Raw genomic sequence first — 20964 nt, forward strand, 5'->3', positions numbered from 1 at the left:
CTCACAGTAGCTGCCTTACTAGGATATGGCACTGTTAGAGAAGGGAAGAAAAGCAGCATTATTACTCAGACAAGAGAACTATTCTTGAAGGCCACAAACAATGTTGAATCTATGTTCAGGAAAGGCCTTGAGGCTGGAGGGAAGTCTGTATGCCTTATTTCTTTGAAGCTTAATTTATACCCAGCAACTGATGAACAGACAAATAAAATGTCGTATATTCATACAATGGAGTATTTATTTGACCATGAAAAGGAATGACCATTTTTATGAAATGTCCAGAAAAGGCAAATCCATAGAGACAGAGAGTAGATTAATGGTTGCCTAGGAACAGAGGGGGTGCGGGGTCTTGGGAGTGATGGCTAAGGGGTACAGGATTTCTTTTTGGGCTGATGAAAATATTCTAAAATTGACTGTGCTGATGGTTACACAACTCTATAAATATACTAAAAATCATTGAATTGTACACTTTAAATGGGTGAATTGTATGGTATATGAATGCCATCTCAACGAAGCTGCTATCAAAAAAAGAAAAAAATACCCCACCAAACTAATTTGTAAATTTACTGCATCTCCAATAAAAATTCAGAAGGGTTCCCTACATCCTGAATTTGGCAAGTTGATTCTAAAGTTCACCTGGAAGAAGAGCCAAGACAATTTTTACAAAAGGATGATGAAAGAGACTGGCCCTGAAATAATAATAAAACACACTGCAAAGGTCAAAAATCCAAGCTGTTGGTACATGCATAGAAATGGAGATAAATGGGACAGAAATAAGTAAACCATATAAATAAAGAAATTTATATTATATTATGAAAAGGGATTTCACATGAGTGAAGAAAGGGTGTACTATTTATAAATAGTGTTGAAAAAATGAACTATCCAGTTGGAACAATAACTTTAAATCTCAGCCCCCACTGTAAAGGAAAATAAATTACTAATGGAATTTAAAAAGCTAAATGTAAAATCAAAACCACAGCATATTAGAAGAAAACATGGAAGAATATTCTTATAATATTGTGGTGGGGAAAGACTTCCTAAGCAATATACCGAATCTAAAAACCATAAAGGAGGAGGTATTTCCTTCATGTCCTTCTCACACTTTGCAATGACTTGTTTAATTTTTTGTGAGCCCCTTAACCCCTCACTAGATGGGAGGCTCCATAAGGGCAGGGCCCACATCTGTTATCTTAGTCACTCTATCCTCTGGCACATAGGAGGAGCTCAATAAATACCTGTCGAATGGACAGATTTGACCACATAAAAATTAGGAAGTGCTACATAAGGAGACACAATAAACAAAATTGAAAAGACAAATGATGGTCTGGGAGAAAAAAAAAGAATTAGCTTGAACTATATAAAATTCCCATGGAGGGATGTGTCAAAAATGGTTGAATATTAGCAATTTCATGTGGTTTGACCTAATATTTTTTTTTGACCTAATATTTTTAACACATAGCAGATGAAAAATGAATATATCTAATCCACATAAAGCTCTTACAAAACAAAACCAACAGTCCAATAGAAAAAACTGGATAGGACTTCCATGGTGGCACAATGGTTAAAACTCGACCTGCCAATGCAGGGGACATGGGTTTGATCCCTGGTCTGGGAAGACCCCACATGCCACAGAGCGACTAAGGCCGCACACCACAACTACTGAGCCTGCACTCTAGAGCCCACGAGCCACAATTACTGAGCCCACGTGCCACAACTACCGAAGCCCACACGCCCTAGAGTCCAGGCGTGGCAACTGCCGAGCCCGTGTGCTGCAACTACTGAAGCCTGCGCACCTAGAACCTGTGCTCCTCAACAAGAGAAGCCACTGCAATGAGAAGCCCGCACACCGCAATGAAGAGAAAGCCTGCATGCAGCAACAAAGACCCAACGAAGCCGAAAATAAATAAATAAATAAAGTTATTTAAAAAAAACGAAAAACCTGGATAAAAGAATTTTTTTTCTTTTAAGCCTACAGCACCCGGTATTCCCAGGTGGTCTCCCATCCAGGTACTAACCAGGCCCAACCCTGCTTAGCTTCCGAGATCAGACGAGATCGGACGCATTCAGGGTGGTATGGCCATAGACTGGATAAAAGATTTGAACAAGCAGATGACAAAAGAAACAAATGCTAATACACAAAAGAAAAGATAAACCACCTCACTGATGAGCAAGTGGAAATAAAAATTGAAACACAAACCATGGTTTATTTGCCGAATTGGTGAAACACAGTTAGACTAAAATACCCAGTTTTGCTAAGGATGTGAAGAGTGCACCCAAACATTAGTGGAGTATAAACTGCTGTAAACCTTTTTGCAGTGTAATTTTGGAGTGGTACCTATTTGGCATGCTTTTAGGACTAGTAATTTCCATTCTATGGGCTCTCTTTCAGGGAAACATGTATTTTAACACGAATGCATAAGAAAATATGTACAAGGATATTCACTGAAGTGTTCTTTATAATAGCTAAAAATTGTAGATTATTTAAATGTCCTATTATAAAAGAATTGTTTACTATAGTAAAATTTGATGAAAGTAAATATAATTGCTGAAAATGATGAGGTAGATCCATATGTCCAAACTTGGAAAGCTGACCAGATATTTGTGAATGAAAACAAGCAAGATAGAGAAAAGTATGGATAAGTTTGATCCCAGTTTTCTGTATACAACAAAGAAAAATAATATATGCAGCTCTATCTGCACACAGGAAAAGGACTGGAAAAATACACACCAAGAGGTCAATAGTAGTTATCTCCGGTGATGGGGGGGTAGGGGTGAGGTAATAACAATTCTATATTGTTTTTATTTTTTTAATAAATTTACTTCTTTATTTGTTTATTTTTGGCTGCACTGGGTCTTCGTTGCTGTGCGCAGGCTTTCTCTAGTTGCAGCAAGCGAGGGCTGCTCTTTGTTGTGGTGTGCGGGCTTCTCACTGCAGTGGCTTCTCTTTGTTGCGGAGCACAGGCTCTAGGCACATGGGTTTCAGTAATTGTGGCTCACAGGTTCAGTAGTTGTGGCTCATAGGCTCTAGAGCGCAGGCTCAGTAGTTGTGGCACACAGGCTTAGTTGCTAGGCAGCATGTGGGATCTTCCCAGACCAGGGCTCGAACCCGTGTCCCCTGCATTGGCAGGTGGATTCTTAACCACTGTGCCACTGGGGAAGTCCTTGATTTTTCAAAATGAGTATGTACCTCTACTGTATTTTTTTTTTTTTAAGAAAAGGAGCAATAAGAAATGTGCTGCCTGCTTTGGAGCAGGGAATGGAGAAGAGGGAGCCACTAGATAGATCTAAGTTGAGAATCCACCAATTCTTATAAAGAGCACAGGTATTTAGGTCAAAAGACGTAGGTTTGAGTTTGGGAAGCTCATTTAAAATAGGTTGATACATCTACCTTAAAGAGAGACTGGGGGCTACTAAATGAAATCAGCAATGGTTTCACTGGCCAGCAGGTGAGACTGACAATCCAAACACCCAGATCAGAATGCAGTCATAGCAAAAGACCTAGGTTTGAGTTTGGAAAGCTCATTTAAAATAGGTTGATATGGGCTTCCCTGGTGGCGCAGTGGTTGAGAGTCTGCCTGCTGATGCAGGGGACACGGGTTCGTGCCCCGGTCCAGGAAGATCCCACATGCCACAGAGCGGCTGGGCCCGTGAGCCATGGTCGCTGAGCCTGCGCGTCCGGAGCCTGTGCTCCGCAACGGGAGAGGCCACAACAGTGAGAGGCCCTCACACCACAACAAAGAGCAGCCCTCGCTCGCCGCTACTAGAGAAAGCCAAAAAAAAACCCCAAAAAACCAACTAGAGAAAGACCAAAAAAAAAAAAAAAAAAAGGTTGATACACCTACCTTAAAGAGATATTGGGGGCTACTAAATGAAATCAGGTAAGTCAAAGTACTTTGCAAAGGGTAAAGTGCTTTAAAAAATCAGGGTTATATTACTGGTTGGCCTGGCAAGTTCTACTTTGAAAACTGGAAAAATAAGGGCTAAAGGTACAAACTCCTAAGGAAAAGAGACATGGATGGGAACTGAGAGATTAAGAGAGACTTAAGAGACATATCAACCAATTAGTAGAATGTGTGGACCTGATTTGAACCCTGATTCAAACAAACTGTTAAATATACTTACGGGAATCAAGAAAATTTGAATAGTGTTATATATTAGATTACATTAAGGACCTATTATAACTTTTTAGATGTTAATAATTGCATTACAGCTGTGAGTGTCTTTAATCATTATCTTTGAAAGGTACATATGGAAATATTTATGGATGAAATTATATGGTGCTTGACATTGAAATTTGCTTACTCACAAAGATGAGTGGGTGAAGAATGGACAGAGTTATGAAGTTGGGTGGCAGGTATATAAGGATTTATGGTATTATTTTTTCTACTTGTACATATGCTTGAAACTGAAAAGTTTTTGTAAAAAAAGAATGGGCCCCGCCTTCCTAGTTCTAGGAGGAGGTACCAAACACCCATCTGAAGTCTGCTGCAGAGGTGAAACTGAGTACAGCCTTGCCAAGAAAGGCTTCCTTGCTGAGGAGGGGCAGAGAAGCCCACGCTTCACTGTGTAAACACTGTGGATCAGCAGTGGTTTCACTGGTCAGCAGGTGAGACTGACAAACCAAACACCCAGATCAGAATGCAGTCATATCTATCAAAGAAAGGCAGAGTGGACTTCCCTGGTGGCGCAGTGGTTAAGAATCTGCCTGCCAATTCAGCAGACACAGGTTCGAGCCCTGGTCTGGGAAGATCCCACACGTCGCAGAGCAACTAAGCCCGTGCGCCACAACTACTGAGCCTGCACTCTAGAGCCCTCGAGCCACGACTACTGAGCCCGTAAGCCACAACTACTGAAGCCCACACACCTAGAGCCCGTGCTCCGCAACAAGAGAAGCCACCACAATGAGAAGCCCGTGCACCACAACAAAAAGTAGCCCCTGCTCATTGCAACTAGAAAAAGCCTGTGCACAGCAACGAAGACCCAATGCAGCCAAAAATAAATAAATTTATTTATTTATTTAAAAACAAAAAAGAAAGGCACAGTGCTTGGTGGGGCTGATGGTAGCAATGGGATGGGCGCCTATAGAAGGTAAAGGAAAATTTGGTACAAAATATAAATGACAGCTAACAAGATAGTTAATATCCAATTAGAACTGCAGCTGCTGAGGATTTCCCTTAATGGGCATAAAAACTGGCAATGCCAGCGTTCAGACCTCAAATGTAGATTAATGAATGGATTAATACCTTCCTAGGCTCATCCTTGAATACCATTTCAGAAAAGTACTACTGCAAGAATCAACCCCCAAATCCCAACAGACCAGCTGCACCGCTCTTTAATAAAGTTAAACCACACAGAATTAAGGTGCCTCTGAAAACTGACCTATTAATGTGAGGGGAAAATGAAAGTTCTCTAGCAAAAGCTTTATTTATATGCTTTTGCTTAGGGTCACTGGACAGAGTGGACAAGAGTGTGACCTTCCACCCTTACTCCCAGTTCTGCCCTGGCTGCTGTCACTTAAGGGGAACAAGGAATGGCATCATTAGGTTGCCTTACGTTTTGAGTAATGAAAAATAAAAAAGGCTGCCTCATGAAAGACCAAAACACCATGCCTTTGAGTCCCACCAGAAAACCTGAATGGGAAGGATCAAGTGAGACATTTCTTATGCTCTCCCCTTCCAAGGGGCTCCACTCCAGTCCCCTTCTCATTACCATCCTACCCCCTGCAATGGCTTTCTACAAAAATAATAACCCACCACCCTCAGAGTCTGAAAAAGAGGGTTCTGGTCTTAGTCCTGCCACTAATAAGGAGGCTAGGAATCTCACAATCCATCTGTGAAATGAGGGGAGTAGACGGATAGTTTTCTAAAATCCTTTTCAATGTTCTTGTTCCCACATGAACTTCTCTTTGACTAAGAGAACAAAGCATCAGGCCATGACAGATAGGTTTTCCTATGAGTCTTGAAGCACAAGTGACTGAGGAAACCAAAAAAGTGGAGGATCCTCAATGCCTTTTAAGACTCTGCCTGATTTAGGCCTGGCTGGAGCAGGTGGCTGGAGCTGTAAGAAAACCTAACTGCTGCCATGACAGCGAATCACTCTGTTCAAAATGACAAGAACCCAGCGGGGTAAGAGGTGAAGAAAGAGGAGGAGAAACCAAGGTCCCAGAGCTCTCCTTGGCCCATTCCATTACCTAGATTCTGGCACCTTTCCTGCTCTATACGTCCACATCCTGCTCCTAAGATACAGCATGTGAACTGAAGTGTGAAGGCCTAATGTATAATCTAGAATTCCAGCTTTCACAGATGAGGGCCTGCAGTTGAGGTGAGTTCAAAATAATCCAAAAGGAACCTCAGTCAAACCATCTGTTTATGGCAGAACATAAATATATCAATTTGGTCATTCTTTGGCAAAGGTCTTCTTAGGAGAGATCTGTGACCATCTCGAGAGAGAAATTCCAGGCTGCTGCTGCAGCTGCTGTTAAAACAGGTTTAGTTGTGTATTCTAAAGCCACTACCTTTTTTCAGCAAGATGTGCCCACTGGCTGCACTCTTGGGAAAAACAAACAGACCACAGATAAGAAAGAGCAATAGCTTTTTCAACTTGGTACTCATGCTTCTTACCGACATATTCTGAGAGGAAGACGACAAAGAACGGAGTGACCAGGTCATTAATTCCTTGGACATACCCACTGGCAGGGTGTCGGATGGCCCAAATAAATAGAATTCTTTCGAAGATCTAGGAAAATGAGAAAAAAAGACGACATGATGTTAAATCACGGGGATACTCTCCCTCCCTCCATTTACCTACCTCACAGTTTAACTCAGCGTTGCTACAGAATTTGTAGAAAAAAATTTAAAATATTGTGGACAAAGGCAGTCTACAAATATAAAAAGTTTCTAAGACACTAACTGTTTTTAAACGGGGGTAGGTGCTCCTTGCCCTTTCTCTTTTCAGTATCTAGCCAACGTGATATAAAATTGGGAAACGCAAAGGAGAGTGACACAAATGGATTAGAAAAAGGTTTGCTGTGGATGTCATTAATTCAGGCCACCAGGCTCGTGTGTAGATGCTGTTTCTCTATTTCCAGGAGCAAGATACCAGAATATCCAAGTTCTGATACATTTTCTAAATCTCTTTCGGTCGTTGCAGGATTTAAAGAGGAAATGCCTTCTTTACCACACTCCCCTTTCTCCCTGCTGAGACGGAAGGAGATCTAGATCTGGATTTAGTTCTAACCCAGCTTGACTAGGAACCAGTGACAGACTCTAAATGCAGGAAGTCATTTCACATATCAGGATGCAACCCAGACATTTACTGGGGACAGGAAGTCAAATAAACCAAATCCTATGGACTCCTACAGACAGGAACTTGAGAACAGAGAAGTCAGCCAGGGCCTCCATGGGGAAAGCCTCTGGGGTTAAGTACATTAGCCACAAGAGGCCAGAGGACTGGGGAGAAAGAAAAAATCTTTTTTTTTTGGCCGCACTGCACAGCACGCAGGATCTTAATTCTCCAACCAGGGATCGAATCCGTGCCCCCTGAAGTGGAAGCACGGAGTCCTAACCACTGGACCACCAGGGATGTCCCTGAAAAGATCTTTATGGTCCTTTTACAGAGTCCAGCCCTGTCGCATCCTGTTACACTCCTCTCTGTTTTCACTATGCCCTTGGAGCTTCTCCCCTGTCTTCTCTCAGCTTGCTGATACTCATCCCCTGGCTTCATCCTGCTGACCACAACTCCTGGGCCCAATACATTCCTTAGACAGGCTTTGACTGGGCTGCCTCAGGTCTCTGAACCACACCAGAGGGATGACAGAGGTGGAAATGACTACATGCGGGGGGACAGGAGATTAGGGGCCTCCACAGCACCTGGCTCTGCAGAGCCCAGAGTCAGTCAGCTCTGCAGGCAGATTGAAGAGGCCCTCTCGGAGGTCAGGTGCAAGGGAGAAAAAAAAACCCCATGGGGAAAAGTAAAAAAGAAGTGGTCGTATGGTTTTGGAGTTGGTTAGCCAGTGTAGGAGAGATGTAGAGAATCCAGACACAATAAAGGATGTTTCCCAGCCCTTGTGTTGAGTCTGCCTTCCAGCTGGCAGAGAGAGACAAGAAACACTCCCACCGTCAACACCCCTGCCCTCGCAGGCAGTAAGAGCAAAGCCCAGCCTGGAATGAGCTGGCCTCTGCCTCCACTAGATGGGCCCACTTGCTCCCCGGGGCTGAGGGAAGGGTGTGGCGTCCTCATTTGTGTTAGGCCCAACACTCCAATGGGACCCCTCTTACATTCTTTGCTGCTAAATACCGTCCTCCCTCCCTTGAAACTGTGGCTCAAGCTAGACCCACCACGTTCAGGAAGATCTCAAGAGTTCCCTGCTCCACTCTGTCTCCTCACACCTCCTGTGGCCTGTGTCTGTCTGGATGTCTCTGTTAAAAGCTCTTCCGGATCAATCCTTCTGAAGGACTTATCAGGGCTTCTACTTCACACTATCAGCTCCTTGTGAATACACAAATCCCTGGTGACTGGCTTAAACAATGGCCAAGCGCATGGAAGCTAACCATTCAGAATCAGGAGACCTGCAATAATCCCTCTCTAGTAAGGATGGGACAGTGCAGACACACTCACACTGTGCAAGTGAAAACGCCAAAGAGAGAGAAATAGATGAGCACCAAGCCTGGTTACCAGGGGAGACCATGGAATCTTCCTTACAGAAAAAGCCTGGGACAATCTTGTCTACCTCTGAGACACCTCTTCTACTAGTGTGGGTAATTCTCACTTACTATAGTCAATTCTCAAGTATCTTTAGGTTTATAAAACAAGTCTTTCAATATTCAATGTTACTTAATTTTCTGCTCCTTGGTTGGCAATTTATTCTGTTTATGATAACTACAGTCTGCTAGACGGAAAGGTGATTCAAGAAAAATTGGAAAGACTACAGTTTGAATTTCTTTCTCTGCAGGCAGGTTCCACTACTAGGAGAAGCCTTTTAAATAAACTACTTTCCCTGTCTCCAAATTTAAAGTAACCATGCACAGGTAAGAGAGAAGAATCTGAACATCTTCAGGTTAAAATGAGGAATAAGCAGGGCTGAGCCATGGGAAGCTGAACGGGAGACACAAAGGGATCCTGGGCGGCTTTTAGCTTCCTTTGAGCTGACTCTTACAGGTAAAATAATGGTGTCACCCTCAAAATCTTCTTGATGCTAGTGGTAAGTTATGAGCGATCCCATCAGTAGACACATCTATATTTAAACAGAATTATGAGTATAATCTAAAGTCAAACAGAAATTATTTTGAGCATTTTTTATCACATTTTCTCTATTATGAGGATGAGTGAAAATATAATTCAAAGAGCATTTACATCCGGTATCCTAGCTACTATGAAGCTGCAAAGGAAATCCCTAATCTTGAGGAGTTTATATCAATACTTACTGCTTGGTCAAAAGATGAACAGTCCCACTGAAACCTTTCATGTGCTTTGCCAACTTGTTAGGTCTCAACATATCACTACCAATCTGACTTCTGGGTAGGTATCCGAAAGAATTTAAAACAGGGCCTCAGATATTTGTACACCCATGTTCAGAGCAGCATTACTCACAATACCCCAAAGGTGGAAGCAACTCAAGTGTCCACTGACAGATGGCAGATCAACAATATGTCTTATACAAATATAATGGAATATCGTTCAGTCTTAAAAAGGAAGGAAGGGGACTTCCCTGGCGGTCCAGTGGTTAAGACTCCATGCTTCCGATGCAGGGGGCGCAGGTTCGATCCCTGGTCGGGGAACTAGGATCCCGCGTGCCGCACAGTGCGGCCAAGAAAATAAATAAATAAAAATAAAAAGGAAGGAATTTCTGACACATGCTACAACATGGATGAACCTTCAAGATATTATGCTAAGTGAAACAAGCCAGTCACAAAAGGACAAATACTGTATGATCCCACTTATTTGAGGTACCTGGAATAGTCAAATTCATAGACACAGAAAGTAGAATGGCAGTTGCTGGGGGATGGAAAGTTATTGTTTCATGTGTACAGAGCTTCAGTTTGGGAAGATGAAAAAAAGTTGTAGAGGTGGCTTGTGGTAATGGTTGAACAACAATATGAATGTACTTAATGTTACTGAACTGTACACTTAAAAATGGTTAAAATGGTAAATTTTGTTACGTATGTTTACTACACACACACACACACACACACACACACACACACACACACTCTCTCTCTCTCTCTCTCTCTCTCTCTCTCTCTCTCTCTCTACTACCAGCTAGATAAAGCAGAGCAAACACAGGACTAGGAATTCTAGGGTGTAGTTTCTGTCTTCATTCTGTCACCAGGTAGACTCAAGATGCTAGGCAAGTCCCTTAGCCTCTCAAAGTGCTACTTAGCCCACAGGTTTGTTATGAGGATCGAATGAGAATGCATAAGAAAGTGCTCTGAAAGGACCAAAGCTCCATAGGCGAACACACTATCACGATTAGCCTTAAACCTGCCCATGCCTGGAGGGAGGGCTAAGCACACATCCACACAGATGGTGCCACAGAAAGATGGGGGGCGGAGGACTGAGAATGTTGAGCACTTCCCTCACCTCCTGTACAAGTGGTTGCTGGAACAATGGAATGAGAGGATTCGTCCTTGGAATGTCGATGTGAATCTGAAAAAGAGAAGCCGTATCCAAAAACACAAATGCCAGTTTGTTCTTTTCAGAAGTTATTTTCTTAGGAACCGGAAATCAAGGGAGTAAGAGTGAGAGCACAATTTATCTTTAGAAAGAATTGACTGACATACAAAAATAGTCTAGTTAAACCTACCTACCTGTGCATCTGGAACACATTCCCATGACAGCAATAGCTTTTTGAACAGTGAGGAAACCTTCCCAAATAAACCACAGTTCCCAAGAAGTAAAAGAGCTCTGAAAGCTGCAAAAACATGCCAGGATAGAGAACTAGAGGGAGCTGGCCTTTAATACCTGGCACTGAAAGTTCTGACTTCTGTTACCAAAGAAGTCATGATGATTGGTTTTGGCTTCGGGATTTCCCAATGTCTAACAACCCTAAGGACTGTGTCAATAGCCGCAGAGGCTACTTCAGTTCTTGGAGCTTGCTGTAGACAGTTGCCTCCCCCAGTATTTTCCCCTCTGCAACCACGAGACTCCCCTTCACACCCTCCACCTTTCCGCAGGCTGTGGGGACCACTATGCGCAATGATAGAACACTCCCTGCTAAGGCTGCTGATGGCTACGGCTCCTGCAGACAGACAAACATGGTTGCTAAAGAGGCACTGCAGCTGCCAGAAGGACACACTGATGTCACAGTCCAGAGGGATGGACCACAGAGTGAACTCATCTTTCAGCTTGTGTCCCATAACCCTTACTACTGTCTGTGTGGTCTGTGGACCAGCAGCAGGTGGCATCACCTGGGAGCTCATTAGAAGTGAAGGTCTCACCCCAGACCTCCTGAATTAGAATCTGCATTTTACCATAATCCCTAGTTGGGATTTTATCATAATCCTAGGTGATGTGTATGCACATTAAAGTCAGAGAAGCACTGCCACTGACCAGGACCCCCCAGAATCTATCTATTTAAAATGGCTAAGATAAGAGCTACTGAATTAGAAAGAGGGGGAGTAGTTCTGGGAATAAATTTAATTCCTAACCAGCACACTGTAGCCTGAAGACTTGGAAAACTCGCACCCCCAGAGCACTTCCAGGAGCCACACCTTAAGATTATGACTAGTGAGCAAAAGGGCAGCAGGAGATGACTGTACCTGTCTGTAGGTATCCTGGTGATGTTCCTCATTTCGAGAGTCATAATACTGTTCAATGAAGCCAAAATACTCCTCCCGCTTCCGCTGCAAGGTCAACTTCCTCCTCTCAGTGTTTGCTGGGAGATAGCCCTGTAGACAAGACTGCTAGTCAGATGGGGACAGGCACTGGTTGGATGAATCCTTAATTTTTATTTTAGCCTGAGCAGTGGCTTGGAAACTATCACAGGAACTGAAAGAAAGCTGCCAAGACACAAGCGTAAATCCCATCTTGGTTCTGGCCACCCAGTGTTCGCCCTCTCCTCATTCAATGAGATGCACATGTGGGCAGATGAAGCACAGCCAACCAGGGTCATTTACCCCTGCACCCCCTGCACTGCGCTAGGAGCGGGTACTGCTGGAGCACCACGGAGCTCCAGAGCTGGCACAGTAGAGAAGCGAATGTAGGTCAGTAGGAGGGAACTGGACCCAAGTCAGGACCTCCTGGGGCTGCATGTGCATGAGACAAACCTTCCCAGGGTCACGGGGAGGTGGCCGCCTCTGTGGCATATCTCAGTGGTGTGCCACATGAGTCGGTGCCGGTTACACGTTCTTTTCTATGGTAACATTCAGAACTACCAGCTTAGGAACCTGAATGGAATCTGCGACACAGCAGCTGCAACATCCAGACACAGAACTGCTGGCAGCAGCTCCCCTCCTGGCCCCAGCTCCAGGCCAACTTACATTCTTATCCCTGGTCTGGATCCCACTCTCAATTCTTACATCTCCTGTTCCCCTTCCATTCTCACCACATCTACTCCTAATAGCATTTAAACTTAGAAGAAGCAGGGGCAACGATTACACGGCTGCAAGACTGGGGGTGGGGGCAGTCAGGAGAGAGCCGTCCCCTTGCAGGCAGCTAAGGGATACATTCCATAGCGAGCGAGCAAGCAAGCGTCTGGAGAGCAGGGGCTGTGCTGTCTTCACTTCCCTATGTCCTCACGGCACCTGGCACCATGCCTGGCAAACAGCAGGCCCTCAATAAATCCTTATAGGATTTATTGAACGAATGAATGAATTTTACAGGCTCAGGAAATCAAAGTGTTCCTATCACAGTGACAGGCACAGTGCCCCGTTACTTAGTGAACGTGGGACTAGTGCAGGCTTCTGAGGGAGGCCCGTCTATCACCTCTTCACAGTTGCAAAGTGGGTTTCAACCACCTTGGTTATTCCTACTGAAAAAGGAGGGAAGCCCAGGGAATGTGGGAGCCTCTGTTCAAACGAGTGCTGGCTCACCCAGCCTCACCGTAGTCTTCCTCCTCGGTGCTGAGAAGGCAAGATCAGGACTATAGGCACAAACGTGTGCTCTTCTACATGTGTGGGAGTAAACTCTCAAGAATGCTGTTTCTTTATGCAAAGAAATAGGACTCCGGTCCCACAGGTCTGCCACAACCGGTAGGACTAGAGAAGTCTACGGAGCAAGACTTATGTGACCAGACTAACCTCAGCAGGTAAGAAGGACTGTGTGAGGCTCATACTTCTCTACACAGTGGGTAGAACTCACCGACAGGAGTCTCCAGGTTACAGGCCGAACCTCCCTGGGAACCCCTGGCCAGCTACACTTCCTCAGTTCATCTGCAAATAGATAAAGGCTTTGTTGGATTTAGCCCCTCCCACAGATGCCCTAAGACGAGCCTCAGCCAGCACTGCCTGGTGCCTCCCACCGTTCCAGGAGGACGACTGCCGCTGCCACACCACCACCAGCTACCGACAAGCACAGGGAAAAGCCCAAAACACAGCCCTGAGCAGCAAAGTGCCAAGACCACGGCTCTGCAGCAGTGATCCAGTCAGCTCAGAGATTAGAGTTAGAGGGGAAGAGAAAGGCCAGTAGGTGTGGATTTCAGTAAGAATCACCTGGAAGTAGGGGAGACCAAAGCCAGAACAGCTACAGGCCACAGAATCCAGTCCCACCTAATTTGGTCCCTAATTCCTAGTAACGTATTTCTTCTGACTTAATACCTGCATGTCACTTCAATGGGCACCAGATCAGGAGATGCTGGAAAAGTAAAAGAAGGAAGAATAAAGAGCAATAGCTTCCAGGTCTCTGAGAATTCCAGTCACCAAGAGGTCCTAGCTTTTGCCCAGGGCTCACGGGGACTCACCTAAGTCGGTGTTGTGGCTGGAGAGAAGCTGACGGAATTTTTCTAGGCGGGTTTTCTCCCGGACGGTCATCGGGGGTGCCCCAGAAGCGTTCTGGTCCGAGATCCGGGCAACAAGGGGGATGATGGGTCGGAGAGGGAGTGACTGCTGTTTGTGGAGTGGGTTCCTCAGGCATGTATCACCTGAGATAATTTGAAAGAGAAAGAGAACAAGCTGTGTGACGAGCACAGATTCTGAGAAACCTTAAACCTGACTGTTGAGCACTGGTCTCCTCCACCAGAGCTGCGGCTTCATGGTTTGTGTGCTGCCTGAAGGTGCTCGGTGTGGAGCAGCCAGGGGATGGAAACCCAGCTGCGCTCCATTCAACCGCCCAGGGGAAGGGCTGCGTTTTTATCATACATACCAAGGCACCTTATGTGCAAACAGAGACTCCGGCTGCGGTAGCAAATGTGACAACTTTTTTTGTGACTTCAGAGGAAAATCAATTGTTTTCTTTCTACCCCAGCCTGAAACTTTTCTTGGGGTCTAATAGCAAGTTTTGGGGCAACGCAGTCAAAGGCAGTGTTTGCCTTCCTTTTCCACAGAGGTGGCTGCTCTCCCAAAGCCCCAGCCCTAGCCAGCTGCCCCAAGGGCTGAGAGGGTCAATACCTCTGGCACAACTCTCACCTGTTCTTGGCCCACTAGTTGTGCTCTGCACACAGGTGAGAGGCTCTGGCCTAAGGCAGGTTCCTCTGTGCTCCCATATTTCTCACCAGCCAATCACATTTCTCTAATTGAAATAACAGGAACACAGACTCAAGCTGAACTCTGTGTCCGGTTCTAGACACTTCTAAACTAGATGGTAGGTAGGAGAAATGAGCAGTATAGGACTAACATTTATTGAACGCTTATTAAGGCACTGTGCTGGTCACAGTTACATATGACCTCTCATTTGATGCTTCCAACATACGGTAGGAATTTATCACTATTTTAGAGATGAGGAAACTGTAGCTCAGAGAGGTTAAGTAATTTGCAAGAGAGAGCTGAGATACCACCTTAGGTCTGCCTGACTCCAAAAGCCTTATTTATTTTACTACCCCAAATGAAACTCAGTTTTAAATTCTGACTGTCCTTTCATGACTGTTTCGTATTCTTTACATATTAGGGCCTTAAAAAGTAGTAGTCACAACAAGAATAAAACAGTGAATATTCATCAACCAGCATGACAAGAAGGTTTACAGAAACAACTGCCATGGAGTACTTGGCTTGGATGCCTAGTGTAACACAGGGCCTAGAAAACGCAGACCACACGCTGCAGAGCTCAGACCAGTGTGCACTTTCGGAATCAGTGACTGACAGACAGATGCTCCCAGGAGGGAACCTCATAACAGGAATGCTCTGGGCAGTCCTGGCTGCACAAGGGCAACTCATTAGGGATTGTGGTGGGGCCTTCCCTCACATTGGGACCCTGTGGAGACCCTCAATCACGTGTGAAGACACTTTCCACAGCCTGTAGCTGTGGCCACCCGGTCAATGGACACTGAATGCCTGTCCTGGGCACGTCATTGAAGGCTCGAGCTGGGGCCCGAATCAGCAATGGAAAGTGACTATGGAATGATTTTAAAGGCCTTTCAGCCTAATTTCCTGAACACAACCTTAGTCTGAAACTGTAAAAGAAGTTCTCTTAGAACATGAGCCAGGACACGCGCCAGGGCTCTGACATTCTACTTTCTTTTCAGCCTTTACCAGTCAGCTGTTTTAACTTTCACTAGCTTGAGGGCACTTCCCCCTCCAGCTCAGAATAACTGGCTTCCATAAAACCCTTCAGGGCAACATTAAATACAGCAATGGATACTTAAAAGAGCACACCGAGCATCCCCAAACATCTGATAAAACCACCATCATCTCAACCAGTTACTGCTGCCAGTTTCCTGAAAAGAAAGGGTATCTCCTCCCGCCCCACCCAACCTGGTGGGCAGGGAGCCGTGACACAGGGACTCCGTCGCTCAGGAACAGGAAAAAGACAACCTATGCTAGTGGCTGTTCCCCACAGCTGAGGAGGTCAACCAACAGTGCCAAACATTTGTGAAATTCAGCCACTAACAACCGTAACTGCATATAGTCAATAGTCTTCAACCTGAGCAGGCCTAAAGCAATATGAAGCAACCAAACCACAGAAGTTTTGGACCCCACCACAGGTAAAGGAAGAAGAGAATGGCAGGCAACACTCGGGTGTCAGGAAGTGAAACCCCGGGTCCCAGGGCCAGGCAGCCATCCAGGTGGGAGGAGTAAGTACAGCTCAGGACCAGTTAGGCTCACTGATGTCCCTCAGGCTTGAGCTCGCCTATTTATCATCCAGTGGGAGATCTGAGAGAGGCCCTAAAAAAACTGTTTTTATTTAAAGTGCACTCTGCTGAAGAGGCTGAGCCTAAGGATGGGAGCTGGACAGACTTACTGGAATTTCTGGACAGCTGGGCGTCACTGCTGGACTTTATGACCTTGTAGCTGGCAGGAACATCGGATGTCGTTGACTGGGACCGTTCTGGTTTCACCCTCAGCTTGCTATGGTTTTCTAGCACTTGGGCAGCAGTTGCCAAAGCAACTTTTGAGTTCAGAGTTTGGAAAGAAGGGGAGGAAAAGTCCTCTTCCTCATCATCGCCAATGTCCCAAGCATCACTGGTGTTCCGGGCAAACTCATGAAAACTGGAGGCCTTCTTATTCTTCAGAGGAACCGTGCTGACTTTTGACCGCTCTTTAATGAAGCTTTAAGAAAGGAGACACCGTTACAAAGGAATGGTCTGACACATCTGACCATCTTCACTTGCTTAATATAATATTAAGAGTATTATAAACTATCCCATGCACAATCATTACCGTCTTCAAACAAAAAAATATCCATTTCCATTCCTCATCTGATGCATCCAGACCACCTCTATGCTGCAGAGCCAGACAAAACAAGGACAGCAACACTCTCCAAATATTCCATGTGCTCCTCTATACTTTCCAGCCCCCCTGCACTTAGGTGACGCTCTATGACTAGTTCTGGCCAATGGGCTAAGGAGAGAAGTGAGGCAGTCCCTTCGGAGCCAAAGTATAAAAGAACAGGTGTGAGTTCTCTGTAAGCTTTCTTCTATCATGACAACTCCAGATGGTGGCGCCTCCCTCAGCCTGGATAACAGAGTGACCACGTGGAGCGGAGCCTGCCTTCCACACCCACCTGCCTCTACTCTGGACAGGTGGGGTGAGTGAGAAATAAGCCTTTGTTGTGTCAATCCACTGAGGTTTCAGAGTTAATCTGTTATGACAACATAACCTAAACTATTTTTTAAAGCAGGACATCAACTACTGGTAGAACAAGAGACAATTTTAAGTAGCCCACATGTATTATGAAACACTGAGTTCCAAAATGAACAAGTTGTTCCCTTTTTATTCTGTTAAAGTCCTGCTGCCCTTGAGGAGAGATCTGAGTTTGCTGCCACCCTGTCTTTACGACTATTTTTTAACAAAGTGAGGGCAGGCTCAGGATCAACATTTTGTAAGAACAGAATCTGGCTTAGAAGTTAATTAATAAGATTGTTTTGTGTTTCACTGTATTTATTTTTAAGGTTACTTTCTATTTTTGGCAAATGATACTGGTTTTCCACTTAGGGAATTAATAAGGTTTATTTTAAAAATAAATTAACTGAGTATATACGAGTTTAGTTTTTCAAATGTATTTAATAAATAATAGCGTAGAATACAGCAAAAAAATCGTGGAGACAGTACATGACTGAATAATAGAAATAAAGTGCACAATAAATGTAATGCACTTGAATCATCCCGAAACCATCTCCCCACGCCACCCCCCAGCCCATGGAAAAACTGTCTTCCATGAAACCAGTCCCTGGTGCCAAAAAGGGTGGGGACCACTGATGTAGACCTTTCCTACTTTCCTGCACTTTTCCTCTTCTTTTTTTTTTTTTTTTTGGCTGCACCATGCGGATTGCAGGATCTTAGTTCCCTGACCAGGGATCGAGCCCGTGCCCCCTGCAGTGGAAGTGTGGAGTCTTAACCACTGTACTGCCAGGGAAATCCCCCTGAACTTTTCCTCTCTGTGAACCCCTTAAGGTCTAGGGGCCCTTTTTCTGGTTCCAGGGGACTAGGTAGTTGGGACATTTCTAATTCAGTCTTAATTAGCATCCCTGAGGACTGGAATGCGAGGGGTAAAAACATCATTAAAATGCCTCACTGTTTCCCTCAGCAAGGCAGGGCAACTCTAGACTAAAAACAAGGCTCTTCTGGAAGAGCTGAAGTTCCCCCATTTCCGAGAGATGTTTCATCCCTTTGGGTAGAGGTGGGTGGTCTAATACCCATCCCATCTCCCTAGATACGTCCAACAATTATTCTGAAAGATAATTGTTCCTAACATTGATAAATACAGACTCGTAACTCATACAGCTCATCGGAGAGTCCCTATTATTAACACCAAAAAAGATATCCCTGAGGCATATTTTCAAACACTAGCCTCGCACAGAGTAAAGGAAAATATATCATTCTATCACTCAGGATGCAGGAGATAACATAAGATTACAAGAAGTAACAGTTCAAACGTGAAGGAGGGCTTCCCTGGTGGCACAGTGGTTGAGAGTCCGCCTGCCGATGCAGGGGACACGGGTTCGTGCCCCAGTCCGGGAAGATCCCACATGCCATGGAGCAGCTAGGCCCATGAGCCAAGGCCGCTGAGCCTGCGCGTCCGGAGCCTGTGCTCCGCAAAGGGAGAGGCCACAACACTGAGAGGCCCGTGTACCGCATAAACAAAAACAAACAAAATCCATGAGCCAGTAAAGCAATTATACCCCAATAAAGATTTTTTTTTTAAAAAAAAAGCATCTGGAAATATTAAAAAAAAGAAGTGCATGAGCCAGAGGCAAATTACTTCTCTGCAGACCTCTTGAGGCTGTATGTTCTGTATTCATCACTATGCTTCTCCTCTGTGAAAGGGGATCCAGGATCCACAACCTGCAGTACTCACCTCAGTGGGTTCAAATAGGCGGATGTGTAAGAAAGATCTGCCATCAAAAAAATGCTGCATAGGAGTATGTGGCTATTGTTATTGTTTTCCTCCTTAGAGACCATGTGTACCTCAAGATTGCACAGGACGATTCCAATGGAGTGATAAAGAGTACTTTGGATGCCAAGGTTATTTTTTTTTTCCTTGGTTGATGTTTCTTAAATACCCTCTTGATGTCTTAAGAATTCTTTAAATAAACCATGAATCAAGAAGCTGAATTTTAACTCAGGTCAAAGAATTGACTAGATGCTATTAGTCTAACATTGGGTGAAGCATTTGCACACCCTGGAGTGGATCAAAACACTGCACCAGGGACTTCCCTGGTGGCACAGTGGTTAAGGACCTGCCTGCCAGTGCAGGGGACATGGGTTCAAGCCCTGGTCCAAGAAGATCCCACACGCCGCGGAGCAACTAAGCCAGCAAGCCACAACTACTGAGCCTGCGCTCTAGAGTCCGTGCTCCGCAGCAAGAGAAGCCACGGCAATGAGAAGCCCGTGCACCGCAACGAGGAGTAGCCCCCCTCGCTGCAACTGGAGAAAGTCCGCACGCAGCAACGAAGACCCAATGCAGCCGAAAATAATAATAAATAAATTTTAAAAACAAACAAACAACAAAAAAAATAACACACCAAGAGATGGGCCATGGTGAGTGTCAGTAAAATATTAATTCAGATAATTCTAGCTGGGGGTGCCTCTGGCTTACAGGCTGCCTAATTTTAACATGGTCCAAACTAATCTATAACTAACCTGAGGCACAATAATGCCACAGTGTGGCTTGAAGTTTAACCAAAATTACTTAAACAGAACTATATCAAAGTTACAACCAACCTGGCCTCGCATAGACACCTTCACCATACCTCCTTACATCTGTATGCCAAATTATAGTTTGTTTGTTATATGGGTTAGGAAACAAAAGATCAACCATTCTGTGATTTGATTAATACTATGTTGTTTTACTGAGACGGCTGTTCACTTAATAGAAATACAACACAAATTTATTTAGAAAAATAACGTTTGACACTGGTAAAGGGGTGTGAAGCAAGTGGGGAATTTGCTAAATCCAGTCATATCAATGACTAGTGTGGCTTCACATGAACTAGATTTATAACTCAGAACTAGGATATCAATTCAGAAAACAATAAATTTAGAAGTTTATCATACCATCAAGTGGCCAATGGGGCCGCTCTGCAGTAAGACTAGTTTTATCTGAGCTATAAAAATTATTGCAGGCAATATTATCACTAATGGTAATAATTTGGCAAATGGAAGTCAATATACACAGACGGGTAATGACTTGCTGTGCTCGTGCAGTTTAGATGATTGAAGACCCAGTGTAAAGGCTTCTGCTGTGATGAGGATTAACCACACAGTAATTAATGGTAGCCTGAAGTGGAACGGTAATCAGGTAGCGGAGAAAGTAATAAAAATGTCCCAAACAAAGGTACTCAAATAAGGGCAATAAATGTTTTATTGTAACAATCTGGAATTGTAAAATGGTCCAGTGCAGACCTAGATGTTATCCCAGATTGTACAGTGGTAATACCAAACCACCACATGCACAAAAAAGGGATGCAATTTATTCAGTGACAATTATATTCCTCCCAAATTGCAGACTAAATAACTACTTCTACTGAAAGTATGAATACAACTCTGCTGAATGACCAGTGGAAACATTCATGGTTTTATATCATCAATAGGTGGGAAAAAGGGACTTCCCCGGTGGTCCAGTGGTTAAGACTCCACACTTCCACTGCAAGGGGCGCGGGTTTGATCCCTGGTCGGGGAACTAATATCCCGCATGCTGCGGCGCAGCCAAAAAATGAACATAAAAATAAATTTAAGGGCCTCCCTGGTGGCGCAAGTGGTTGAGAGTCCGCCTGCCGATGCAGGGGATACGGGTTCGTGCCCCGGTCTGGGAGGATCCCATATGCCGCGGAGCGGCTGGGCCCGTGAGCCATGGCCGCTGAGCCTGCGCGTCCGGAGCCTGCGCGTCTGGAGCCTGTGCTCCGCAACGGGGGAGGCCACAACAGTGAGAGGCCCGCATACC

General features: G+C 44.8%; 1 protein-coding gene and 1 non-coding gene across 2 annotated transcripts in view; both read right to left on the reverse strand.

Moving 5' to 3' along the window:
- The window catches only part of TBC1D22B (TBC1 domain family member 22B), a 65237-nt gene that overhangs the window by 27860 nt on the left and 16413 nt on the right, over nt 1-20964 (reverse strand). Inside the window, exons 3-8 of the mRNA XM_060109487.1 lie at nt 16324-16631; nt 13892-14071; nt 13294-13364; nt 11754-11882; nt 10576-10641; nt 6618-6732 (exon numbers count right to left, since the gene is read on the reverse strand). Coding sequence (XP_059965470.1) covers nt 6618-6732; nt 10576-10641; nt 11754-11882; nt 13294-13364; nt 13892-14071; nt 16324-16631 — 869 coding nt within the window. The remainder of the gene's footprint in view (nt 1-6617; nt 6733-10575; nt 10642-11753; nt 11883-13293; nt 13365-13891; nt 14072-16323; nt 16632-20964) is intronic.
- On the reverse strand, nt 1964-2082 carry LOC132498042 (5S ribosomal RNA). Its single transcript, XR_009533666.1, has one exon. It is a non-coding gene; the product is annotated as a 5S ribosomal RNA (ribosomal RNA).

The sequence above is a fragment of the Mesoplodon densirostris genome, chromosome 10 (assembly GCF_025265405.1).
Source record: "Mesoplodon densirostris isolate mMesDen1 chromosome 10, mMesDen1 primary haplotype, whole genome shotgun sequence".
Lineage (NCBI taxonomy): Eukaryota > Metazoa > Chordata > Mammalia > Artiodactyla > Ziphiidae > Mesoplodon > Mesoplodon densirostris.